The sequence below is a fragment of the Alexandromys fortis genome, unplaced genomic scaffold (genome assembly GCF_014885135.2).
Source record: "Alexandromys fortis isolate MF-2015 unplaced genomic scaffold, M_Fortis_MF-2015_v1.1 scaffold_42, whole genome shotgun sequence".
In the NCBI taxonomy this organism is placed as follows: domain Eukaryota; kingdom Metazoa; phylum Chordata; class Mammalia; order Rodentia; family Cricetidae; genus Alexandromys; species Alexandromys fortis.
Window position 1 is genome coordinate 522,420 of NW_026067934.1, and position 23,576 is coordinate 545,995.

The 23,576-nt window shown below is 46.2% G+C and overlaps 1 protein-coding gene and 1 long non-coding RNA gene across 6 annotated transcripts in view; one reads left to right on the plus strand and one right to left on the minus strand.

Annotated features, from left to right (window-relative positions):
- Window positions 1–12,899, plus strand: part of LOC126504038 (uncharacterized) — a 25,391-nt gene extending 12,492 nt beyond the window's left edge. Inside the window, exon 4 of the long non-coding RNA XR_007592470.1 lies at window positions 12,771–12,899. This is a non-coding gene — a long non-coding RNA (uncharacterized lncRNA). The remainder of the gene's footprint in view (window positions 1–12,770) is intronic.
- On the minus strand, window positions 2,561–23,295 carry LOC126504032 (cytochrome P450 4F4-like). 5 transcript variants are annotated; one of them, XM_050146024.1, is made up of 14 exons: window positions 23,079–23,294; window positions 22,482–22,680; window positions 18,986–19,130; window positions 14,901–14,954; window positions 14,683–14,810; window positions 12,862–12,983; window positions 11,474–11,744; window positions 9,525–9,591; window positions 9,228–9,357; window positions 7,760–7,893; window positions 7,606–7,670; window positions 7,386–7,468; window positions 6,840–7,044; window positions 2,561–3,704 (listed from the first exon to the last, which is right to left on the minus strand). In XM_050146024.1, exons 2-13 carry the CDS (start codon window positions 22,677–22,679, stop codon window positions 6,867–6,869), a joined length of 1,575 nt encoding a protein of 524 aa, XP_050001981.1. In that variant the 5' UTR covers window position 22,680; window positions 23,079–23,294; the 3' UTR covers window positions 2,561–3,704; window positions 6,840–6,866. The 5 variants fall into 5 exon arrangements, with proteins under 5 accessions (XP_050001981.1, XP_050001980.1, XP_050001978.1 ...); XM_050146023.1 differs by lacking the exon at window positions 2,561–3,704 and adding an exon at window positions 5,742–6,691; XM_050146021.1 differs by lacking the exon at window positions 2,561–3,704 and having other exon boundaries at window positions 5,742–7,044; window positions 23,151–23,294.
- Between the last annotated feature and the right edge of the window lie 281 nt (window positions 23,296–23,576).

Genomic DNA, 23,576 nt, shown 5'->3' on the forward strand with positions numbered 1-23,576 from the left:
CCCTACACCTTCATTCCCAGATGCTAGTCCATCTTACCCTCAACCCCCTCAACCCTGGGACGTCCATGTACCCCCATACCCAGACACATCCTGTTGTCACATTTATTATGCTTAGGTGACCCAAAAAACCTCGGTCCCTTGGGGGGGGGGAGGCGAGGAACACCTTGGAGATGATAATGTCTTTTATCCAAGGCATAGATCTGGGTAAGACTATGGGCCAAGAGCCAGAAAGCCCTAACCAAGAGAAAAAGCACCCATGGTGAGACTGACAGGGGCTCCAGCCTCAGCTAGGACAGGTCCAGATGAGGAATTATACAGGGCAGATGAGAAAGTGTAGGTTCCTGAGGTTCAAGTGAAAAGGCATGTCTGGATACAGACCACATAGCAACTTGGGATGCTGGCATCAGAGCAGGAAGCAGTGGAATCCAAGGCAACACAGAGACAAGGAGGTGAAACAGGCTATGAAGGAAATTCAAGGGAAGAAGAGGATGAGAAGGAAGTAGAAGAGCAAGTACAAAGAGAAAGTCTGGCTACTATCCCAGATTGCCTGAATGATACTGAGGCTGCCAGAAGTTGTCCAAAAACAACCACTACTACCAGAGCCAACTGGAGCACTGTGGCCACCCTGCTTTAATCAGCTGGGTCTTTAACAATACCCAAGACATGTGCTAAGCTCTTTCTAAGCTAGGACAGTACCTTCCATCTAAGACAGCACCACTTTCCCTAGCCTGGCACCTTCTTTGGCAGGGTCTTCCCCACAGCTCCTCTCCTTCCTCCGTAACTGAGTTGTTCCTGGATCATGATCTGAGAGAGGTGATGGAATGCTGGTTTAGCTGTGCCAACCAATTCCTCCCAGGCCTAGTTGCTTCTTCCCACCCTTGACAAGAGGCCAAAGAAAAGGGGATTGGGTCAGTCAGCTACAGAGAGGAACTAAGTCAGGATCGCAGAGCATAGAAGCCAGCATTTGGTTCCTCCGTGTGTTTGTGGAAAAGACTAGATAAGGGCAAAGGTGATTTTAAGCCCCGCATTTATAGTTGCCCCTGCCATTTCAAGGACAGAATATATCTAGTATAATCATTAACTCGGGACTTCAGGTGCCAAGAGATCAGGACCAAGCCTGTCCAGGAACTTCTTTGGAGTTTCTCTGATCATTGGCATGAAGGAAGGCCTGCATGGTTTCCAGAATGCGGGTCCATCAGCTGCACACCAGGCAGAGGTCACGTCCCACGTACAAGTAGCATGGGGTCTTGGCGGGCGACTTTCTCTTTGAATCTGTTCAACTATTGATTTTCCAGGTCAGATACTTGAGATCAACAGTTCAGCTAGAAGGACATAGCTGAGGCTGGTCTGGCTGTAGACTGGAATGGGAGGGAGAAGACATATGGGGACGAGCCTGGGATGTGAACTGTGCAGATGAGGTCAAGAAGGGGAGGCTGGAACTGCTGGAAATAGGATGATAACACATTAAAGGAATGAGTGAAAATGGAGCATTGTTGAAATAGGAGCGGCAGGGCTGCGTCCCCGGCACCCGGCCGCCCGCATGGCTAGCTTATGCCCAGAAATAATTACACGGAAACTGTATTCTTTCAAACACTGCCTGGCCCGGCTAGTTCCAGCTTCTTATTGGCTAGCTCTTACATATTGTTCTAACCCATTTCTAATATTCTGTGTAGCCCATGAGCTGGCTTACCAGAGAGGATCTTAACCTGCATCTGTCTGGAGTGGGAGCATCATGGCGATTCCTCGACTCAGCTTCTTTTTCCCAGCATTCTCTTCTGTCTACTCCGCCTACCTAATTTTCTGTCCTATGAGGGCCAAGGCAGTTTCTTTATTATTACCCAATGAAATCAACAGATAAGATACAAGACCCACCTCCATCAGAGCATGTTGTAATGTAAACCCTACAGAAAAGGCAAAAATGATGACTTGTGCACTGATTTGGCAAAAGTGTTTTGTGTGTTTCTTTTTATGTGTATGGGTGTCTTTCCTGCATATATGTCTGTGCACCACATGCCTGCAGTGCCCAGGAACACCAGAAGGGGGTCAGATCTCCCAGAATTGAAGTTACAGATGGTTGTAGGCCACTATGTGAATGCTTGGGAAAGAATCCCAGTTCTCTATAAGAGCAGCGAATGCTCTCAGCTTCTAAGCCACCTCTTCAGTCAAGACAGCAGTGTTTATAATCTTCCAATCACAAAAAATTCCTGTTTTTTTTCTATAGTCTGGAACTCATAGCCCTCTCAAACTTCCCAGTTCATAGACCTAAGACATAAAGCCTCCTCCAATGAACCTCTTTCCCCATGCTAAGCTCCATCACATAGAACTTTTCTAACTGGAGTTCTGAGGCAAGCAGGCACCAGAGGCCAACTGGGGGAAGGAGACCTAACACCTCTGGAAACTCAGATGAGTTACCTGGGTTTTATTTTATTATCACTACTATCATCTCATATCTATATATTATATTTTAATCATCCTCATGTTTTGGAGAACTCTTATTATACTTGAAAGTGTGTCAAATTACCATATAACTCCCAGTTAGTTGTTAGTAAAATTTTTATTTACGTGAAGGATGGATGTCACATATAACATTCACTATTCTGTATGATTTTCATTTACATTTTGAGAAGAAACCTATTTCAAGCCATGCCTAACATTGGGCAGGACTCATACATGTGTTTTCTGAACAAAGACTAGTACACAGATTGCATGGTTGTAGGAGGAGGGCCTGCTTGTTTGTCCCAGCTGCCCAGAACCAAAATAACCACACAGAAACTGTATTAATTAAATCACTGCTTGGCCCATTAGCTCTAGCTTCTTATTGGCTAACTCTTACATATTAATTTAGCCCATTTCTATTAATCTGTATATCACCACGTGGCAGTGGCTTACCGGCAATGGTTCAGCATGTCTGACTCTGGCCACTCCATGGCATCTCTCTGACTCTGCTTTCTTCCTCCCAGCATTCAGTTCCATCTTCTCTGCCTACCTAAGTTCTGCCAAGGCCAAGGCAGTTTCTTTATTCATTAATGCTAATCACAGCACACAGAGGAGACTCGCACATCTTACAAAGGATGTATGACCTTGGAGACTTCTATTCATTTTGATGTTTCCTTACATACAAATTAAAGGGCATATCAATGTTTTATGAACATGAAACAAGCCATAAACTGAGCAAAGGGCTAACGCAACCCTCCCTGCCACACAGCCAGCACTGAACTCCTGTCTGTCAGTATGACTTTGTGACAGAATAAGGCATAGTTTGGATACCTTCATGAAATTCGTCAGGGAACTACTTGTTTGTAAACACCCATTGTCCATCTCCTGGCCCCTGGAAATCTTTTACAAAAGTTGTGAGCATGTGATTTTGGGTTAGAAACTCCAAACACCGGGATTTTCCATTCTCCAGCTGGTGATCTTGGATACACAAACTGGCCTCTCTGAACCTCATAGAAGCAGTATGTCTGTGAAGATTGCTGGAGCCACTGAATGTATGTTCTGCAGAAGCAGACCCTAATGTGTGAGGTCAAGTTATTTGGGTGTTATTCAAAAACAAGTTTCAGCTGCCAGGTATCTCTTTGGGAAAGAAGTCCTGAAAACAAGTAAGGCGGTGGGGACGTCAGATGGGTCGAGGAGGCAGGAGAGAAAGGCAGCTGAGGAAGGAAGTTGCCACACAGGCAGCCAAGGCTCAGGCATGGTGGGGAGCTCTGGAAGACAGAAAGCACATATGTGCATTCTTACCCAGAGTGAGTGAGCTGCAGCATTCACCCACCCATACCATCCCCAAGAGCTTGGGCTGATTTGAAGGTCAGTCTCTCTCTGGAGTGTGTGATCTTCATTGTAACAGAAGAGCCAGGCCTGAGGACAGGGGCGGGGGACTCTGACAGCATCTTCAGCCATGGACACACCATGTGTGAACAGTTTAGTCACTCAGTGGTTCCAATTGTGCATGCACACACACACAATCTCACATGTACATCCCCCTCCCCAATACCCACACATCAACACACCCTTCCACACCACACACACATACACATACCACACACACACACACCACATACACACATATCACACACACCACATCCACACACGTCACATACACACACACCATATATGCTCATATTCAGATGCCATCCAAGTGTTAGTATTCTATATGATTTCACTAATCTACAATAATGCTTTTGAATATTTTTCTGGGATTTCCTCTAATTTACTCACACAGAATCTATTTATTTGGATTTATATATTTTTAGAATGGTCCTACAGCCTTGATTTTTCATGTACTTTATATCTTTGTGTCAAAATTGAGCTTCTAGTGTTATTTCACTGGTTGAATTTTCTTAAATCAGCTATATTCTTTCAGTTGCTGAATGAGCAGGGATAAAAAGAGGCTAGGCTGGAGAAGGTTGGGGTTTATAGTTAATAGCTAAACCCATCAGTTAACATTCTCAAATATGATGGTCTATATCATTCCAAGAACAACACCATATCAACAGTAGAGCCACAATTCGAGGATATATCTCCACTAAGCAAATGTAACAGTGAGTTAAAAACGGCCGTTCACTTAATTTAAAAAACTGTTTGGAGATAAGTGGTGGTGGCAGCAATAACAGTGGTGATATGCAGTGATGAAGATTCTAGTTTCTAAGACTGGGGTGGAAAGGGTAGTGGCTGGGTAAGTATGTGGATCACTATTAAATCTGAAAAAAAAATAAGATGGAGGAAAATGTCTGGGAGAAGTTGGAATACTGTTAGAATTTAAAGATTACAGGAAGTTCTACTTAGGGCACAAAATGAGGAAGATATGGAGAATGTATTAATTACTCATCTCTCTTATTGTGGCACAATAACTGACCAAGCAACTTAATGGAGGAAGGTTTATTTTAGATCACAGTTAGAGGGCACAGCCAACCGTGACAGTTGTCGTCATCAGATTGGGGCAGCTGATCACATATCCTCAGCCAGGCAGCAGGCAGAAGAACCTTATTCTTTATTCTCTCCTGGCAGTTAGGCTGGTCTTCCCACTCCAGTTAATATAATCTGCACAATCCCTCACAGCCATGGCCAGAAGCTAACTGATCTACATAATCCCTCATAGACATGAACGGAAGTTTGTCTCTGACATGAGTTTTGACTATGTCCAGTTGACTACCAATATAACCACCACAATTCCACTCCTTGTCATTTTGACAATAGAGTACATCACTTTAAAACCACTTCTCATCCTTATTGGCCCATGGCCATCTCATAATAAAAAGGCGTTTCATCTAACTTCAAAAGTTCCAATGAAACATCAAGAAAGCCAACAACCCATTTAAAAAATAATGCATGGAACTGAACAGAGAGTTCTCAAAAGACAAGTGGCTGGAAACCAAGTGGCAGGCCCATTAAAGGCAGGAAATTAGTAAGAAGCCATGAAGGCGGGATTTCTAGGAAAGAGGCCAGAACAAAGTGGTATAAAGTGTTAAAGGGAACTAATGATATAAAAAGAGTTTAATGGGGAAAGATAGATAAGGAATATGGGGAGGGATAATTAACATTAAGGGCACTCAAAATATCATATGGAAACCTACTACTGTAGCAGCTTCCTAAGATATATAATACACACACATATATAAAGGTGTTAAAATGGGGTTACCCTGTGGCAACAATGTCTCTCCTAGACATCAAAGGGTAACAAAAAGCCCAGCTCCAGGACTGGGTTCCCTCTTTTGGAGTTGTTGGAAAGTGAGAGGACTAGCAAATAGAATGAAATCATCATCAAAATTTATTTAGGTAATTAGAGATTAAACACTGCTCCAGGGCATGGCCTTTGTTCTCTAGGTGGGGAGAGCTGACCTCATTTTTACCAATTCTGTGAGAGGGTGCTACCAATGATTACATGTCAGAATAATAAAGGATATTCTTTTCCTATTTTTCTAACTTCTGTGAATGGAATTCTGTGAATAGAAATAAGAAAAACACTTGGAGTAAAACTAAAGGCAAAGAAAACAAATGTGGCTTTCAAAGAAAGGACACTAAACATTTTAAAAATCTCTTTTGGAGTCCCGTTTTACTATTTTCCCCTGAGTGTTTTTTAAATGTGGGACAGCAGGGCTTTACCTGTGCTGAGCAGGGGCTGCTCCACTAAGCTACTAGGCCTGCAGTATGCCAAGGGCACTCAGACCTTGGGTTCCATGCCCACCCTTGGACTCCCCAACAGCCAGAGTAGGAAGGCCCCGGTCGTTGCTGTCCACAGTGCTGAAAACAACCTCCTTGGGTTCCCCTCACGAGAGAAAACGGGCACAACAGCACAATGATCAAACATACTAACTACATAAGAGCCAGGACTAGCCTGATACAGTGTCCCAAAGACTGCAGTCTCAAATGGCTGGAAGGCTTAAGCTGAGTTTCCTTTAAGACCAGCAGTTTGAGAATGACCCAGGACAACAGAGTGCAGCAGTATCTCAAAAACAAAGCAAAATGGTGGCTTGTTAGATTTAATATCCATAGTAACTTAGAACCCACAGAATTAGAATTCTGCAGTGAGAGAAGAAGAGAAGATGAGATTAAAATGGGCGTCAAGGTGGTGCTAAGGGTTTGCCTCTGAGGATCTGAATCTCACCCTCATCCTGGTCCGTCTCTTGCTCAGTCACCTTCTGTTGGCTCCAGAGTAGTGCAGCTTGACTAGAGAATGAACCCTCATCATAGGACCCTGTGATCATCGAGAGGAAGTCCGGGATCTTTGGCTCAAATTAACCATCCTGGCTAATGAATGGATTCCTTACAGTCCCTGCTTGCAGGGTAACAGCACAGTTTGTGTTTTGCAGTCTACAAAGGCAGACTCACACCTATCTACCTACTAGGAAGTCCGGGGCAAAGTGGGTGGATCAGTGTGCACCAAAGCTCAGCGGCTCCACCCGCAGCCACAGCCCTCCCTCCGCGCGCAGGATCAGTTCAGGCTTCCGGCGTGGCTCCTTGTCGTCTGGCAGGACGCGGAAGCGCAGCAGTGTGAGCGCCAGCGCCACCTTCATCTCGCTCATTGCGAAAGTCTGTCCTATGCAGTTCCTGCGGGAGGGCAGGGTGAGGACTCTGACTGTGCAGGGACCCAGATGGGCATCATAAGAACCAACCTGACCTGGTCCGTTGCTCAACAAGCAGCCTAGGAGCAGCGAGGGATGCTAATACATCGAGGACTCCTCTTAAAACTTAACTTGTCCCGAGTTAAGACCACAGCGGGAGGGCAGCGCTCTGAGCATCTGTGGCTTCCCTTGGACATGCCCAAATGGGTTCTCCAAACCTTGGTTTTTAATTTGATTTGGAGATGGGGGAAGGGGACTAGAAACTTCGACCATCTCAACTCCCCCTTTCCTCACCACCAGGCCCAGGTCCTGCTTCATAATCCTCACCTGGGTCCTGCCGAGAAGGGAATAAATGCCAGAGGTGACCTATCCTGGATGTTCTCTGGATCAAAGCGGAAGGGATCATAGACCTGCAGAGGAGACCAGCCATGGTGAATGAGTGGCATCTACCAGCACAGCCAGAGACAGAGTCTTGAGTGTGCAGGGAAAAGTGAGGTCTGATATCTTGGGGCCACTAGGGGATGAACAAGAATGGGGCACAGCGCACCTCAGGGTCCTGCCACACAGTTGGGTTGTGATGGATTCCAAAAATATCGATGACACAGATGACACCTGTGGGGAAAACGGACAGGCAGGGTAAGCTTGCAGCCTGATAAACCTTGCTGAGTGCCCAGGACCATTCTTCCCTATTCTGCAGCTACCTTTAGGGATGACCTTGCCATCTGGGAGGTAAATGTCCTGGGTGCAGCAGCGGGAGACCATTGCGACCGGAGGATGCAGCCGCAGACTCTCCTTGATGCACATGGTCAGGAAGGGCAGCTGGTTCAGGTCGTCCCTGAGGAAACCAATACACAATTACCAGGAGTGAAACAGAGGCTGCCAGCCCCTGTGTTGCCCACAAAACCTTTCCCCATAGTAATAAAATAATCCCAAGATCATCATCATCTTCTTCTTCTTCTTCTTCTTCTTCTTCTTCTTCTTCTTCTTCTTCTTCTTCTTCTTCTTCTTCCTCCTCCTCCTCCTCCTCCTCCTCCTCTTCTTCTTCTCCTTCTCTTTCTTCTCCTTCTCCTCCTCTTCCTCCTTCCCCTTCCTCTTCTTCCTCCTCCTCTTCCATTTCCTTTTCTTCTTCCTCCTCCTCCTTTTTTTCTTCTTCTTTTCCCCCTGGAACTAGCTCTTGTAGACCAAGCTGGCCTCAAACTCACAGAGATCCAGCTGCCTCTTCCTACCAAGTGCTGGGATTAAAGGTGAATTCCACCATTGCTGGGCTCCCCTTATGCCTCTTGTCTCTCCTTTCCTTGCTGTATATTTCTCTCCTCTTGTCTTCTCTCAGAGTTCCTTCTCCTGTCCCTCCTCATCATCCTTTTCCCCCTTCTTTACCCTCCATCTCCCCTTCTCCATTCCTCTCTATATTTTTCTTTTTCCCACACCCCTTGTGCTCCCAGTCACCTACCCCCAGTTCTACTGTCTTCCTCCTCCACCAGCCCACATCATCCTTGGTCCTATCCCCCTATTCTCCAGATATTCAGATACATAGATATTCAATGACTTTCCTGATGAAACATATCCTTTCCTCCCACCCTTGCTTCTCGTATGCTCTACCCCATGCCTGCTTGTGTGTCCTAGGGGTGTTTGCCCAATGACTGTTCTCCCACCAAGCTGAGAGATTCTGGAAGGATGGTCTCTGGGCTGAGTTCTTAGCACAGACTAAGCTGGGCAAAAAATTACGATGTAAAGACAGTGTGGGAGGGTTTGGTGAACAAAGACTGGATGCATGGACGAATCACAGGTTCAAGACAACATAGACGTGTCCTTTATCCCCAGATGTTCCCTATGAATCCCTGGAAGAATAGTAAGTAAGTAATTAGGGAGCAGATGAACAACCTATCAGAAAGGGAAACCATAGGAAAATGTTATTTAGGACAGAAGTGATAGAGGGGAAGGGAAGTTCATTTACTCGACATATCCAAAATAGCATCATCTGCCCCCACATCATGTTATCTCATCGGTAATTCTCTTTGACGTCCACATCTTTATGTTCCCATGCATAAACCTTTTCCTTGCTGATGAGGTAGAGGCCTCTCCCACCAGCCAATAACAGGAGGATCATTTAAAGAGTTCCCTTCCTCACCAGAAGGGGCTTGGGAACAGGCCAGCAGGCCCTGCACTCACCACTCAATCTCTGTAGATGCTCTGTCCTTAAGAAGATCCCTCACCTCCTGCCGACAGCGCTCCTGGTATTCAGGGTGTTTCGCTAGGTTGTACAGGATCCAGGAGAGCCCACTGGCTGTGGTGTCATGGCCTGCAGAGTGGGCAGTTAGGCTTGGGTCTCTGGGCTGTTGCAGTACCAATAAGCGGTGAAATCCTCAGGAGGGATGGGGAAAGATACAATATAGAGAATGGAAGGACCTAGCTTCCTGAGATGGAGAGACTCCTACCCTTTTTCTGGTCTCACAGTGAAACCCTCACCCCTAAACATGAAGGTGTCAGCCTCAGCTCGGACGTCCTCGTCTGACAACGCCTTTCCGTCTTCATCCTGGAAACAAGACAAGGTCTAACATTACACCACTTCTGAAGACTCCTGTGTCTAACAAAAAATAGGATCTGGAGATCTTTTTCCAACCAGGCACACAAGACCTCTGTACTCCTGAGTTTCTCTTGGTCACTGAAGGTACTCTGCTAGCATGGCTCTGTCAAGCCTTGTCCTTTCCCCAATTCCCTCTGCCTTAGCTAAAAAACCACTAGATTACATCCCTAAAGCTAGCCACCAAAGTCTATTTCCTTATTTGGTCACTTCTTCCCAAGGCTGGCAACCAAGTTCTCCTATCAAAGTATTAAAGTCCAGCAATCAAAAGCCCCCTTTGGCTCACCTAATTAGCATGCTCAATTAATACTAAACATCTCATCCTAATAAGGGCTCTGCCCTTTTACCTTTATAAACTGCCATTTCCCATGTGCCATGTCTGTCTACACTCAATCCAGAGGTGTTTTTCCCCACTCAAGGACATATACCCCTGTCCCTTTCCCTGGCTCCCTTTCCCTATTCCATTTTCCCCTATCTCCTATCTTTGTCTCTTATTTCCTGCCCTCTGTCACTCTAGGGTAAATAAATCTCCTTTTTGCTGAGAACTTGGTCTTGGTGGTTGTGAGCCAATGTTTTTCCTTTCAGTCACCATCATCAGAATCCCCAACACACAGGCATTGTTCTTGGCTCCCTCGCTTCCTGTTTTTTTCCTAGTTGAAGGAATCAAAGAGCTGTGGATATTTTCCACTTCTGTATGGTGAGTGATTTCTGTGGAAAAGAGTGACTAGCCACCTTGCATGGTACCTTGTTTAGGCAGTTTAGAGATTAAGCATTGCTCTAAGTCAGTGGTTCTCAATCTGTGGCAGACCTCTATCTCCAAACACATTTACATTTTGATTCATAACAGTAGCAAAATTACAGTTATAAAACAGCAAAAAAAAGTTTTATGGTTGGGGGAAGGGTCACCACAACATGAGGAAGAGAATTAAAAGGTCATAGCATTATGAAGACTGAGAACCATTGCTCTAAGTCATTTGTTTTGTTCACTAGGTGAGGAGAGTGGATTTCCTTTTTACCAATTCTTCCTTTACTGCCATCTGCTTTGTCACCAAAGGTTGTGTCTTCAGAACTGAAAGATTTAGATTGACAGGAGAAATAGGGGCAAGATGGCAATGTATGAGGACAGATGATGCCACACTGAGTGTGGTCAAAAAGTAAGCTCACCCTCCTTCCTTCTTTATCGCTCAACTGGGATTTTCCCTCTCCTGCTTTTCTAAACTTGCGTTTAGATTCCTTCCTGACTCTCCTGTTCCATCCTTGGCTCTAAATCTGGAGAACTTATCTTATTTCCTTTGGAAGCTATCATCTTGCATTCAATACCAGAATCCATTCTGTTTTTCTTAAAATCATAAAGTGTTGGGGCAGGGGAGATGGCTCATTGATTAAGAGCATCCTCACCCACATGGTGGCTTACAATCATCTATAACTTCAGTTCTATGGGATTCAATGCTCTCTTCTGGCCTCTGCAGGTACCAACCACACATGTGGTATACATGCAAACAAATAGTCATACACATAAAAAATTAATCATTTTTTTAAAGTCATGAGGGATTGTACAAGCATGTAGTATCAGAAGTTGGGGCAGGCAGATCCATTTACCCAGCCCTGAAGGCAAGCCTGGCAACATAGTAAGACACATCTCAAAAAAGCAATATAAAACCAAAAGGCTGACACCCATCTGTATTCCCAGCCCTGAGGAAGTTGAGGCAAGGGGAACATGAGATTGAGGGCAGCCTGGCCTACACAGTGAGACTCTATATAAAAGAGGAAAACAAAACAAAAAACTCAGCTAATTAATTTTTAAAAGCTCCATTGCATCTCTGAAGAAGCTCACCTTGCTTAGCAGCAGCACATCAATGAAGTCCAGAGTCTTTGACTTGGCCTTGGCCTTAATGACATCATCACCGCCGTGACTGGGCAGAGTCTGACGTCGCTTCTGGATGACGGCATCAGTGAAGTCATGCACCAGGCGGCAGGCCTTGTAGAAGTGCATTCCATCAGGTGTGAGGCGGTAGAGCGGGTCTATGTGCAGAAGCAACTGCTCGTTTCTATTCACCACGAGGGCACTGAGCTCCAGGATGGCAGCGATGTACTTGCTAGGCTTCCTGTACAAGGGGGCATGAAGGGAAACAAGAATGCGATAGACCTAAAATCATAGGTACGTTCCTCAGCAGACGGTGGGAACTACTTCCCCACAGGATTAGCCTGTTAGCCTGAGTAACCCAACTAATCTGGAAAAGATAGCAACACGTGATAGACATGGGCCCTGAACACTCAATCTCTTCTCTCCCTTTATTCTATTCCCACCAGCCTAGGCATTTTCTTAGGCATCCACAGCATCATGTGGACACCAGACCCCTCTTTCTCTTCTCTGACACAGGGTTCGGTCCTGCTCTGCTCCCTAACATTGTCCACCCAGATTGGAACTCATCAATCCTTCCAGTTGTCCCGTGGCCAGTTCCCTCCCTTGTCTGTCAATTGACCATCTTCAGAGCTCTGCTCTAACCATGCTCGTCTTTGGTCTACTATGTGCGTTCCTGACAGAGCAGTTGCTTTAGACAGCTTGCCAGTTCTTTGGTTAATACATCTATACCATAGTCAAGGCCATGGCACCTCAAATGTGCTATGACTATTGGGGGGAGAGGGCTAGAGGGCTGAGAAATAGCTAAGCAAACACAAACCAGAGCTAGAGCAGGATGGGATTACCTTAGTCATTTCAATCATGGGGGGTGACTTTAAAGGGGTGTTAAAACCCTGGCATTTTTGTGTCTCGACTTCCTCCAATACATGCTTCCTCCGTAATATAAGTTTGTCACAGACCCAAAAGCAATGAAACCAAAATGTATTGAAACAATGAGCTAAAAACTCCTCTATATATTGTTACAGAAACAGAGCTCATGAAGACCTTTCATGGTTTCCTAGAAACCACAGCATGAAGTTCCACACTTTCCCTGGCTTGTAATGTCTGTATGCTTTAGTTACTGTCTACTCTCCCAACCTCTTCCCCAAATGCCTCATGTCAGATGCCATTATCTGTCTCATCTATATCTCTGTGCCCTTTTCTGAACAATCTCACCACATGGGAGGGGCTGCCACATTCCCCAGGGGGTTCTGACCCACTTTCTCCACAGGGGCTCTTCCACTGCTCCAGCCAGCCTTCCCTCTGCCACCTCTTGCCTTGATTCTACAGACTGAGTTCCAAGGCCCAGAGATGGAACTCACTCCTGACAGTTACTGCTGAAGCTGAAGACACATCTCTGCAAAGTGTCCAAGGTCATGAGGCTGATGTTCTGAAACATGTCCAGATGAGCGCTACCCCCTGACGCCAGGCGCAGCCACTTGTCCTTGGTAGAAAAATAGACAGTGACATGGTTGGATCTTGGTTCCCTGAGACTCTGCCCAACCCCAGCCACAATGGACACCTTTAAACCAGCCTTCTGGAATCTCCACCCCAGATACCTGACCTCAGAGATAACCCAAACTGAGTAACTGTGGAAGATGTTACTATAGCAGATGATGACCCAAGACTGGCTCAGGAGTCACGAGTTCAAGACCAGGCTCTGATTCCCATGCTCTGTGTTCCCTCAGTCAGTCCATTTCCCTCTCCTAGTTCTTGTCTGTCCCATCTTTAGGAAAAGCTAAGTTGTTCCAATCTAGTGTCTGCTAAACTGAGAGGAAACCATGTGCCACCTTGTGCTCCCTTCCTTCGGGATAACTTGAACAAGGTCTCTGGTATATATGACCTCCAGGTTTATCATTAATGAGAAAAGGTAACCTATGTACTTCACAGACTCATGGAGATTAATTTGGCCAGTGTAGATTACTGGACTGGGTCTTAACATCAGCTCTAGCCTATGGTAAGCACTCAATACATGGTACCCCTCTTACTGTCACTACCATAAGTGGGTTTCAAAATTATCCCTTTGTTGAGACTTTCATTGTTTCTTGAGAAACTTTGTTAGACATGCCAAGAATGAACTGCTATGATGTCCCTAACTTGGGCTATTTCCCCAGTGTTATTGCAGAAAACCTGAGGATACAGTGATGATTCTCCATGGGTAAAAATAAGACAAAATTCTGCTTGTTATAAAAGCAGATTCCCTGAGACTCAGTAAAAATTATAAATAATGATATTCGTTATAGCTTATTATTAAAATTCTATAAGACTCAGTCATATTATTGTAATATCACATTATGTTAGCATGTGAGATGTACCTATTGTAGCCCGTTTGCATTGCTCTCATGGAAGGGGAGTCCCTTGAAAAAGGATAAAAACTGGAACGATACACATGCTGTATGCACTACAGTGAGTAAAAGACTGGCTTTTATATCTAATCCCAGAATCTGGTGTGTTCGAGTAAAATCCATGACAAGTAAACAAGCTAACATATCAGTTTGCAAGGAAGGAATCATTCTGTGACTGTCACCCCAGGTCTTGTCTTCTACATCCAGTACAGTGTGATCTTCTGGCTTTGCCCATTAGAAGGCAGAGCCTGTTTGATCCCTTTTTGATTCTGTGTTTGACTTATGATTTGACCTGGTAAGATGATAAGGCTACAGTTCCAGGTAAATCTGAACTTCAGGTCCTGTCCAGCATCTCTCACTGCCATGGAACTCTCTGTGCCACCTGTGCTCCCTGTTGAGTCCATTCTAAGTTATCTTGAAGTCTGCAAGCTCCAAACATGAGAGAATTGAGCCAGGATCAATTGAGCTGCCCACCTGATCCACAGCTGATCATAAAACACCAGGGACCTAGACCCTGTCCAGAAGAAGCAACCAGTGTTTGGAAGTGCCAGGCTGTGTCTGTGTACCAAAAATTAACACCTGAGCACCCACCACATGCAGGGCCATGACTCTATGGTATCATGGAAACAAAGCAAAGATTTTAATCCCAAATCACATATGGGAAATCAAACCCTGGGGAACACTGCAATAAGCCAGACTGGCCCTTCAGAGCCAGGATTTGGGGACTGGATCTGTTTGAAGTCCCTTACCACTCCCACCTCCAGACTCCAGCTTGGGAGCTGGGTTCTGGAAACTCACGTGCATGATGTTGGTGCTGTCATTGAAAATCTTCATATAAGGTTTCAGGATGTTGAAATGAAAGGCGGGTGTCAGCATACGACGGTGGCGGTTCCACTTGTCACCAGCACTCACCAAGAGCCCATCCCCTGGGAGGGTGACCATTGGCAGTGGGCAAGGGTGGCAACTTTCCCTGGGCCCCAGGGCTGTCCCCAATCATCTCGCCTGCGGGGACTCACCCAGCCACGGTTTCAGGAAGCTGTAGAAGATGGCATCCTTTGGGGCAACAGCAGCTGGCATGAACAGGGATGATAAGGGACCAGGAGAATGAAGGGGAAGAAAGTGGTGCCCTCATCAGGGTTGTGCATGTCTACCTCAGGACAGCATGACAAGATTGGGGAGAAGGGCAGAGACAGCAGAGAGTAGCGGAGAAGTAGGCGGGACTCAGACCAAGCTTTAGAAGGAGGTCGGACATAAGAGCAGCCTAACATTGCACAACACACCCTAGTGTGCGTTCACATAGCTCCTACCCAGTTTAACAAGCTAAAATAGCACAACACTTTTTTTCCAGCTTACATAGACCTAACACATCCATCCATCCATCCAGTACTTTCTGTCATCTCCTGAAATACACATGACACAGATGCACATGACCTAACGTGTTAACATGGCCAAACACATATAATCTTCCCTGACGTGACCATACCTATTGTAACACAGAGAGAAGGCATGATGAATCTTAGCGTGTCCTGGAAATTATCTTAAAATGGTCACTGTGGTGTAGGGAGGCAGCTGACTCAGTAAAGTATTGCCATGCAAGTGTGACGACCGGAGTGCCACCCGCAGCATTCACAAAAAAAGTTGAATGTGGTGGTGTGAACTTTTAATCCTGGTTCTGGGGATGCAAGATTCAGGTGGGTCTCTGACTATCCAGCCCAGCCTAATCAGTGAGCCTCAAGGCCCTAAACAAGGTGTGTGGTTCATGAAGAATGATACCCAGTGTTGACCTCTTGCCTCCACATACATGGGCACACAAGTATAAGCATGCTCTCATAAACACACACACATATATCTGTACATGGATTTAAAAGCTAATAGTCAGGCTGGAGAGATGGCTCAGAGGTTAAGAGCATTGCCTGCTCTTCCAGAGGTCCTGAGTTCAATTCCCAGCAACCACATGGTGGCTCACAACCATCTGTAATGGGGTCTGGTGTCCTCTTCTGGCCTGCAGGCATACACACAGACAGAATATTATATATATAATAAATAAATAAACAAAAAATAAAAAAATAAAAGCTAATAGTCACCTTAACCTCTCAGATGGACAGTTCAGTCATGTCTCAGTGCAACCCTGGATGACTGCCACCAGACAACCCTACACACGGTCAAATGTTATCAGAAGGAGGAGAATACAATCCCAAACAGCTGCTGGGACAACCACACGGAACCCAATGTGCCACATATGTTCATGGCACCTTAGGATTCCCAGAGGCCCCTTCACATGATTCCAAATATGAACCATGTTTGGTCAGGGACAACATATGCCAGGTGTTATGGTTTGAATGTGAATTTCCCCCCAAGCTCCTGTGCAGTATGGTTGGCAATCAGATAGTGGCTCTGCTTTGGAAGATTCTGGAGACTGTAGGATATGGGACCTAACTGGAAAAACTTGAGTCATTACCTGGAGACTATGCCTTCTCTTTTTTCCTTTTCTCTCTCATCTCTCCTCTCTTTCTCACTTCCATCTTACCTTTCCTCTTCCCAATCTGGCCAACATCTTATAAGCTGTTATATATCCCCACAAAAGACTTTGAAACCATTAGCCAAGACCTATCCCTCGTTTAAATTGATTAGGTCAGACACTGTGTCACAGCTACCTAGCAAGGCTGCCTCAGATCACCTGACCAACTGGAGAGAGAAGAGATACTTCAGCAGTGAGCCAGTGCAGTGCCTACCTGAGCAGAGAGGAGGGGCATCATGAAAGCAGGAAGATGCTGGGCATGGTGGTGCACGCCTTTAATCCCAGAACGCAGGAGACAGAGGCAGGTGGATCTCCAGGAGTCCAGCCTGATCTACAAAGCTAGTTCTAGAACAGCCAGGACTACACAGAGAAACCTTGTCTTAAAACCCAATCCATATCTGAAGACTGCACAGATGGCCACCAGCCAGGGCTCTTCCAGCATGCATGCCCAATAGTGCACACTAAGATGTTGGTAAAGGACACCTTCTTCCTCCCTATGAGTCAGAGGAAAGAGGTTGCCAGAGAAGTGGATTAGCTGTGCAAGAGGCAGATAAAGCCCTGAGAATTCTGTCCAACACTTTCTCGTTCTCTGTGCTGAACCCTGCCTGGGATTCCTCCAAATATCTTTTATTCCCACTTATCCTCAGCCCTTGAGTTAGAGGGACAGAAAGACACAGTCACACTTATGATCCCAAAAACAGCATTAACCTGGATTCTCTTCCATCCATCATTCTCCAGACTGAAACCCAGGCCCTCAAGTCCTTTGCCCACAGTCAGGGTTAGGGTTAGGGTTGGGGTTAGGGTTAGGGTTAGAGGGTTAGGGTTAAGATTAGGCTTAAGATTAGAAGGTTAGGGATAGGGGTTATTGTTAGGATTAGAGGGTTAGGGTTAGGGGTTAGGGTTATGGTTAGTAAGTGGAGACTATATTATCTGAGACTATCCACGGGGCAGTGTATCTATAGCCTGAATCCTTACTCATGTGTCTCCAGGCACTAGTACTTGGATCCCAACACTTTCCTAGACCAAACATAGGCAGTAATATTGTAGGATATTATTTTATATAGGCAAAAATATGTTCCTTTTGTTTATGCTGCATTTGTTTAATTATGAAAGATGTGTTGCATTTTTTTTTTACCTTGCCTGCCTAAGGCACCTGATTGGTCTAATGAAGAGATAATTGGCCTGTAGCAGGCAGAGAGGATAAATAGGAGGAGAAATTTAGCCTCAGACGATTGGGAGGAACGAGAGAAGGAGTAGCAGAGAACAAGGGAGATGCCTGTCGCCAGACAGGCAAACAAACAGCAGGAAAGTAAAATGTACAGAAAAAGAGATGGTAAAAAGCCCCGAGACAAGACATAGATAAAGAGAAACAAGTTAATTTAAGTTTAAGAAACTAGCCAGACTGAATATTCAAAATTAATAAGCCTCTGTGTCATGATTTGGGAGCTGGTTGGTGGTCCAGATGGAAAAAGCCTGGTACAGAGTGACTTAAAAAGGGATTTGTCCTGTGTCTCAGGCCCAGAGATTAAAATTAATTATAAGCTGAGAATGCCTGGGAACTCCAGAAGGAAGGCAAGCTCCCCCTGGAAATGAACGTCTGAGGATCATCATTTGGATTTTGATGAAAAGGCTTTCGTGCAAAGGAAAATGTTCTACATGAAGGTAAAACAGACCTAAGGACACAGATTCCGATGTCATTGCTTAAAAGCTGGGTCCAGCCATGCTGGAAGACCATCCTCCCAGGTCTTTATAGTCTTTAGATTCCCTTTATTTCCTTCAATCAAACCAGGGGGGTCTTCACCACCCAAACCTGTCAGAGGTCTAGCCATGCAGAGAGAGCCAGGGGCCAGCTTGGCAATTGCTAGCGTCAGGTCACTACAGAAGACTGCTCGCTCTCTCCTCAGCCTGCCCCATGCCCTATGGTAATGTCAAAGAGCAGGCTAAGTGGGCCAGGCTGGAGTGCAATTTCTTAAGAGAGATTCTAGGCCTAGTTGGTGAGCAATGACCATATGATGGGCAAAGCACAGGAAGAGAAGGAATAGAGACATAGCAGCTAGATCCCTCATTAGCATAATCTGGGAACAGGATGGGCTGCAGTCATACATAGGCCCTGCATAGTCTGCCGCTACTTTGTCTTCATTCCAGATGCCTAGCTCTGTCTCTCCTAGACCTTCCCTGGTCTGTCCTCTGGTTGCGTCTGTTCTAGACATATCTCCTCCTCCAGAAAGCCTCCCCACCTGCCCTAGCCGAGATCTCACTTCTCCCTTCTACCATTGTTCGTCTTCTCCAGGGTGATCCCTGACCACAAGTGGTTGGAGTGCCCATCTCTTCAAGACTGGGTCCCTCTAGGACCGAGCCTTGCTCGCGGTCTCCTGGCATCCCAGGGATACCACAAATGCTAGGACGGGGAGGGAAGAAAGGACAGCAGTGGACTGATGAGAACCTGAAAGAACAGGATGGCTGAGAGGTACAGCAGAAGGAAAGATGAGATTACTGCAGGGGCCACACAGAAGCACGGAAGCCAGGACCAGAAGCTCTCAGATTCCCACAGCCACCCCACCAGCAGCTCCTGCGGGTAGATACCTGAGGCAGTGACGACAGATCGGACGGTGTCAGGGTGACATAAATGGATGAGGGGAACTATCGGACCTAACCAGGTCATAAAACCCTGGGGATAGGTGGCCACCAGCTCGGTCAGCTCCTTCATGCCTTCTTCTGTGGGAGGGGACTGGAAAAAAATAGACAAGGGCAATCCTTTCTGAGACGGCTCTTTTCAGGGATAAGATTGGCTGAGCTAAAAGTTGCCCACAAAAGAGGACGCAACCTGACTTCTGACTGTATTGGTGATGGTGTTTTCAGAACACATCAGTGTTCACATTGTAGACAGAGTCGGGATGACCCACCATCCACAGTGTGGGGAGCCCCATCCAATCCACTGAGGATCCAAATGAAGCAAGAGACAGAGGAAGGGAAAATTCACTCTTTCTTCCAAAGCTGAGACACCCAGATCTAAACTTGGATCTTTGACCTTTGGACTCCAGCATTTATATCTGACACTCCACTTTACTCCTTACTCGACTGCATAGTTAGACCACCAGCTTCCTGGTCTTCTAATTTGCTTGTGGCATTGTAGGATTTCTCAATTGAGTAAGTCCAAATTCTCTATCTCTATCTATCTATCTATCTATCTATCTATCTATCTATCTATCTATCTACCTATCATCTATTTATCATCTATCACCTATCTATCATCTGTCACTCCTTATCTCCTTTCTCATTTACATACCTGTACATGCTATAAGTCTATATGTGTGCATTTGTTTATCTACATAGCCATGTATAGAATTGTGCTACATAAAGAATTTTAATGACTCATTTATTTATTTTATGTGCTTTGGTGGTTTGCCTGCATGTATGGATGTGTAAGGGTGTCGGATCCCCTGGGACTAGAGTTACAGACAGTTGTGAGCTGCCATGTGGATGCTGGTAATTGAACCCAGGTCCTGTGGAAGAGCAGCCAGTGCTTTTAACCACCGAGCTCTTTCCCCAGCCCACATAATGATTGTTTTAATCAACAACAGAGTCACATAAAATTAAACAGACCTGAAGATTATCTATGGCTTGCAATTTTTTGCTTATACAATTCTCATGTTTATATATGTTTAATTAAGTAAACATCACGATCTAAAGCTTTCCTGCAGTCTCCTCAACAGCATCACAAAAGACAGGTTTGTATGCTGTGAGTGGGTATGTGGTCTCTCATCACGTAGATGTGCAGTTGTCTCTGTCATGATGGTTTGACTAAGTGTACTCTATAGTGTGGATAAAATGACAAAAATCACCCAGTGATGAATTTTTAAAAATTTGTCCCTATTGCTAGCTGGTGCAAGATGATGTGTCTGTGTGCATATGTATGTGTGCATGCATTTGTGGGGAGTGTTTGTATGTGCATGCCTTGCTTCTGCTCCTCTGCAGATCACTAATGCACCTTTCTCAGCACCTCAGCAGGTTCCTCCTGAAGCCTCTGGAGGTGACACAGCCTCTGCAGTGAACATGTCTGGATGTTGCAGAGTGGAGGAGGAAATACCTGTTCTTCTTGCTCTGTCCCTATCAGTCATTTCTCAGTACCAAGAGTGACCCTTATGGTCAGGAAAGAAGTAATATTGTCACACTGTCGGCCTCAGAGAGATTTGTCTTGGGAAGATTAATTTTCTCAGATAGAATCAATTCCAGCCCCAGGTGAAGCCTCAAGGCAAGGTCCTGATAGGGACATGTGTGGACTACTCTGTGACCTCAGGGTTTGTCCTCAAGGTTTCTCTCATGTGCTCTTCTGACTGAAGAAGTCTTCAGTTCCACCTATGCAGAAGGGTTCAAACACTGGAGCCTCTAGAGGTGGCGCAGCCTCAGCAGACCCCAGGACAGCAGAAGAAACTGCTAACTCTCCGTGAGAGTAGCAGCTCACCTAATAAGCAACCGCCCATAAGGCAGAGGGCACTGTGCACGGTGCAAGGACTTGTGTGCATGCCGTGAGCTCCGCAAGTTGTAAATGAAGACCAGGTCGGCCAGTGGAGCGAATGGGCCTATGTCAAAGTCCAAGTGTTGGGTAAAGGTTAGAGCGCAGGAAGGCTCATGGGAGAATGAGTGTACGCTCTCGTCCAGGTTGTGCAACAGGCCCCAGTGATCCATCTAAGCGGAAAAGAGCAATCCAAGCAAGATATGATCCAGGAGGTCAGGGTCAGAGCAGAACGCTCCTATGGTCCTAGGTATATTGGGAGAGGCATAGAAGGTCCTTCTGGAATAAAGTAGAAACCCAAAGATAAACTGACAGAAGGAAAGGGAGCAGACAGGAAGCTGACTCTGAACGAGGGCCCTGTGGGAGGCCTAAGCTGCAGACAGTGAAAGAATGTGAGGGGCCCTGGCACATGCTGGGAGGCCTTCAGTGTGTACAGACACGAAAAATGGCTAGAAATAAATCCAGAGCAGATTAGGGACGGAGAGCAGGTGGCATGGACCACATGGCGACTGTTGCTGCTTGACAAAGTTTCAGCATTTTGACATTGTAGACCACACGTCTCCAGCAACTTTTTGCTTTCATTTTTAATGGTTATCAATATTAATGCCTTCCCCTTTGGGAAATTTTGTGCGGGCTTTGATAAAGGATAAAAATGTGTACAATAGTGGCCTTTCTAAACAAAATAATTTTTTGGAAAAACATCCCCACCTCAGTGGAACTGGGAATTTCACTGTGCCCTCCTAATTACACCAAGAACAAGAATGTTAAAAGTTCACTAGACACCCCTCATCCCAAGGATGAAATGCCTACAGTTCAGATCCAGAGCCTGAGGCCATTAAGGGCAAGAATTCAGTTAATAAATACAGAGAAATCAGAATTATACGGTATAATGGGAAAAGAGTAAGACACCAGGACCTTCCCTTTTTGAACGTTATGAGGGGAACAAGTCCACACAGTATGACTAAGAAAGTATAGTGTAAGTGTCTGCTCCCCGGAAGTCCTTTTCCCAAGGTCTCCATTCTCTCGGGGCTTGAGGAAAGTTCATGCTTGATAAAGCAGTTCTTCTCCTTATCTCTGGTAAAATGAACTTGTGGCCCTTTTATTAACATGACTGGTACCTATTGCCTATGGCAATACCAGATTCCACATCCTCTGATCTCAAGCCACACCCAGCTCACATGCCCCCTCCTCTCCCTTTTAATATCATGTGCAACTGTGGAGTGTAAATGATGTGTTCTTTTTTGATTAAACACTGCTGGAAGGCACCCTGATTCAACCCCAGATCATGACTCCGACTCTACACATTGTCTCTGGGACCTGAGCTCCCTCCCACAAGCCGGTCTCCAGCAAACAGGGATGCGAGAAAAGCTTGAGATGGAACACACTAAGACCCTAATCCATCCTGCCACCAATTGCCTGATCCGATGGGGGAATCTCTACACCCTCAAACCCCAGCCCCTAACCCAAGCCAATCTGTTGGTGCCCCCTCATACCAGATCCCAGGCCACCCCACTACCAACCGCTTGACCACTGGGAGGTCCCTGCACCCTCATACCCCACACTCACCATGCCCAAGTGACCCCAAAACCAACTCCTCTTAGGTGGCTGAGGGAAGCCACGAAGACGACGACACTTTTCATACAAAGTGAAGATCTGGGTGAGGCAGCGGACCAAGAGCCAGGAAGCCCCAACCAAGAAAAAGAGAAGCCATGGTGAGGCTGACATGGGCCCCAGCCCCAGCCAGGATAGGTCCAGATGTCGCATCCTACAAGATAGATGATAGAATCTGAGTTCCTGAGTCTCCAGGAATGGACAGGGGCAGGGGCATCCTGTGACAGTGGACATGGAGACGGTGAATAGTGGTGTCCAATCACGTGATGGTGGGGACCCAATGCAAGGGAGAGGCAGTAAAATAGGACCTGAGGGGTAGGGCAAGAGGCAGATGGAAAGGAAAAAAAGGGACAGGGGAGTCTGAACAGTGTCCCAGACTGCATGAATGGTACTAGGAGGAGCTGTTACCCAGAAGCCACCATATATTCATGGCCTGCCTAATCACTGTGGCCACCCTTCTTTAGCCATCTGGCTCCACAACACCACCCCAGACATGGGCAGGTCTCTAACCCAGGATAGTACCCTTCAGCTCCACCTCCCCTAGCCTGGCACCTTCTCGCAGGAACGGTGTGTCTCCCACAGCTCCTCTCTCTCTTCTCAGCCTCTTTGTCTTTGAGTCATTACCTAAAGGAAATGATGGGAGGCTGGGCTCTTCTGTGCCAGCCAATCCTTCCCAGGCCGGACTGTTTCCTCCTGGCCTGGGCAGGAGGCCAAGACAAGTGGGTTGAGCCGGTCAGCTGCACAGTGGAACTGAGTCAGGGTCACACTGAGCAGGGAGGACAGATCCCCAGAATTTGGCCAGTCCCACATGTGATGGGAGGCAACACTGCTGTGGGCAAAGGTGGCACTGAGCCCCACCTTTTTGGCTCTTCTACTCTTCCAAAGGCAAGGTATATTGTGCTTTTAAACAATCATTAACTTGGGATTTCGGGTGCCAGGAGGCCAGGGTCAGGCATGTCCCAGAACTTCTCCAGAGCTCCTACGTGTGGGAGAAAGGCCTGCAGGATTTCTTGGTGCTGTACTGGGAAGATCTGGAATACCTCTGTCCAC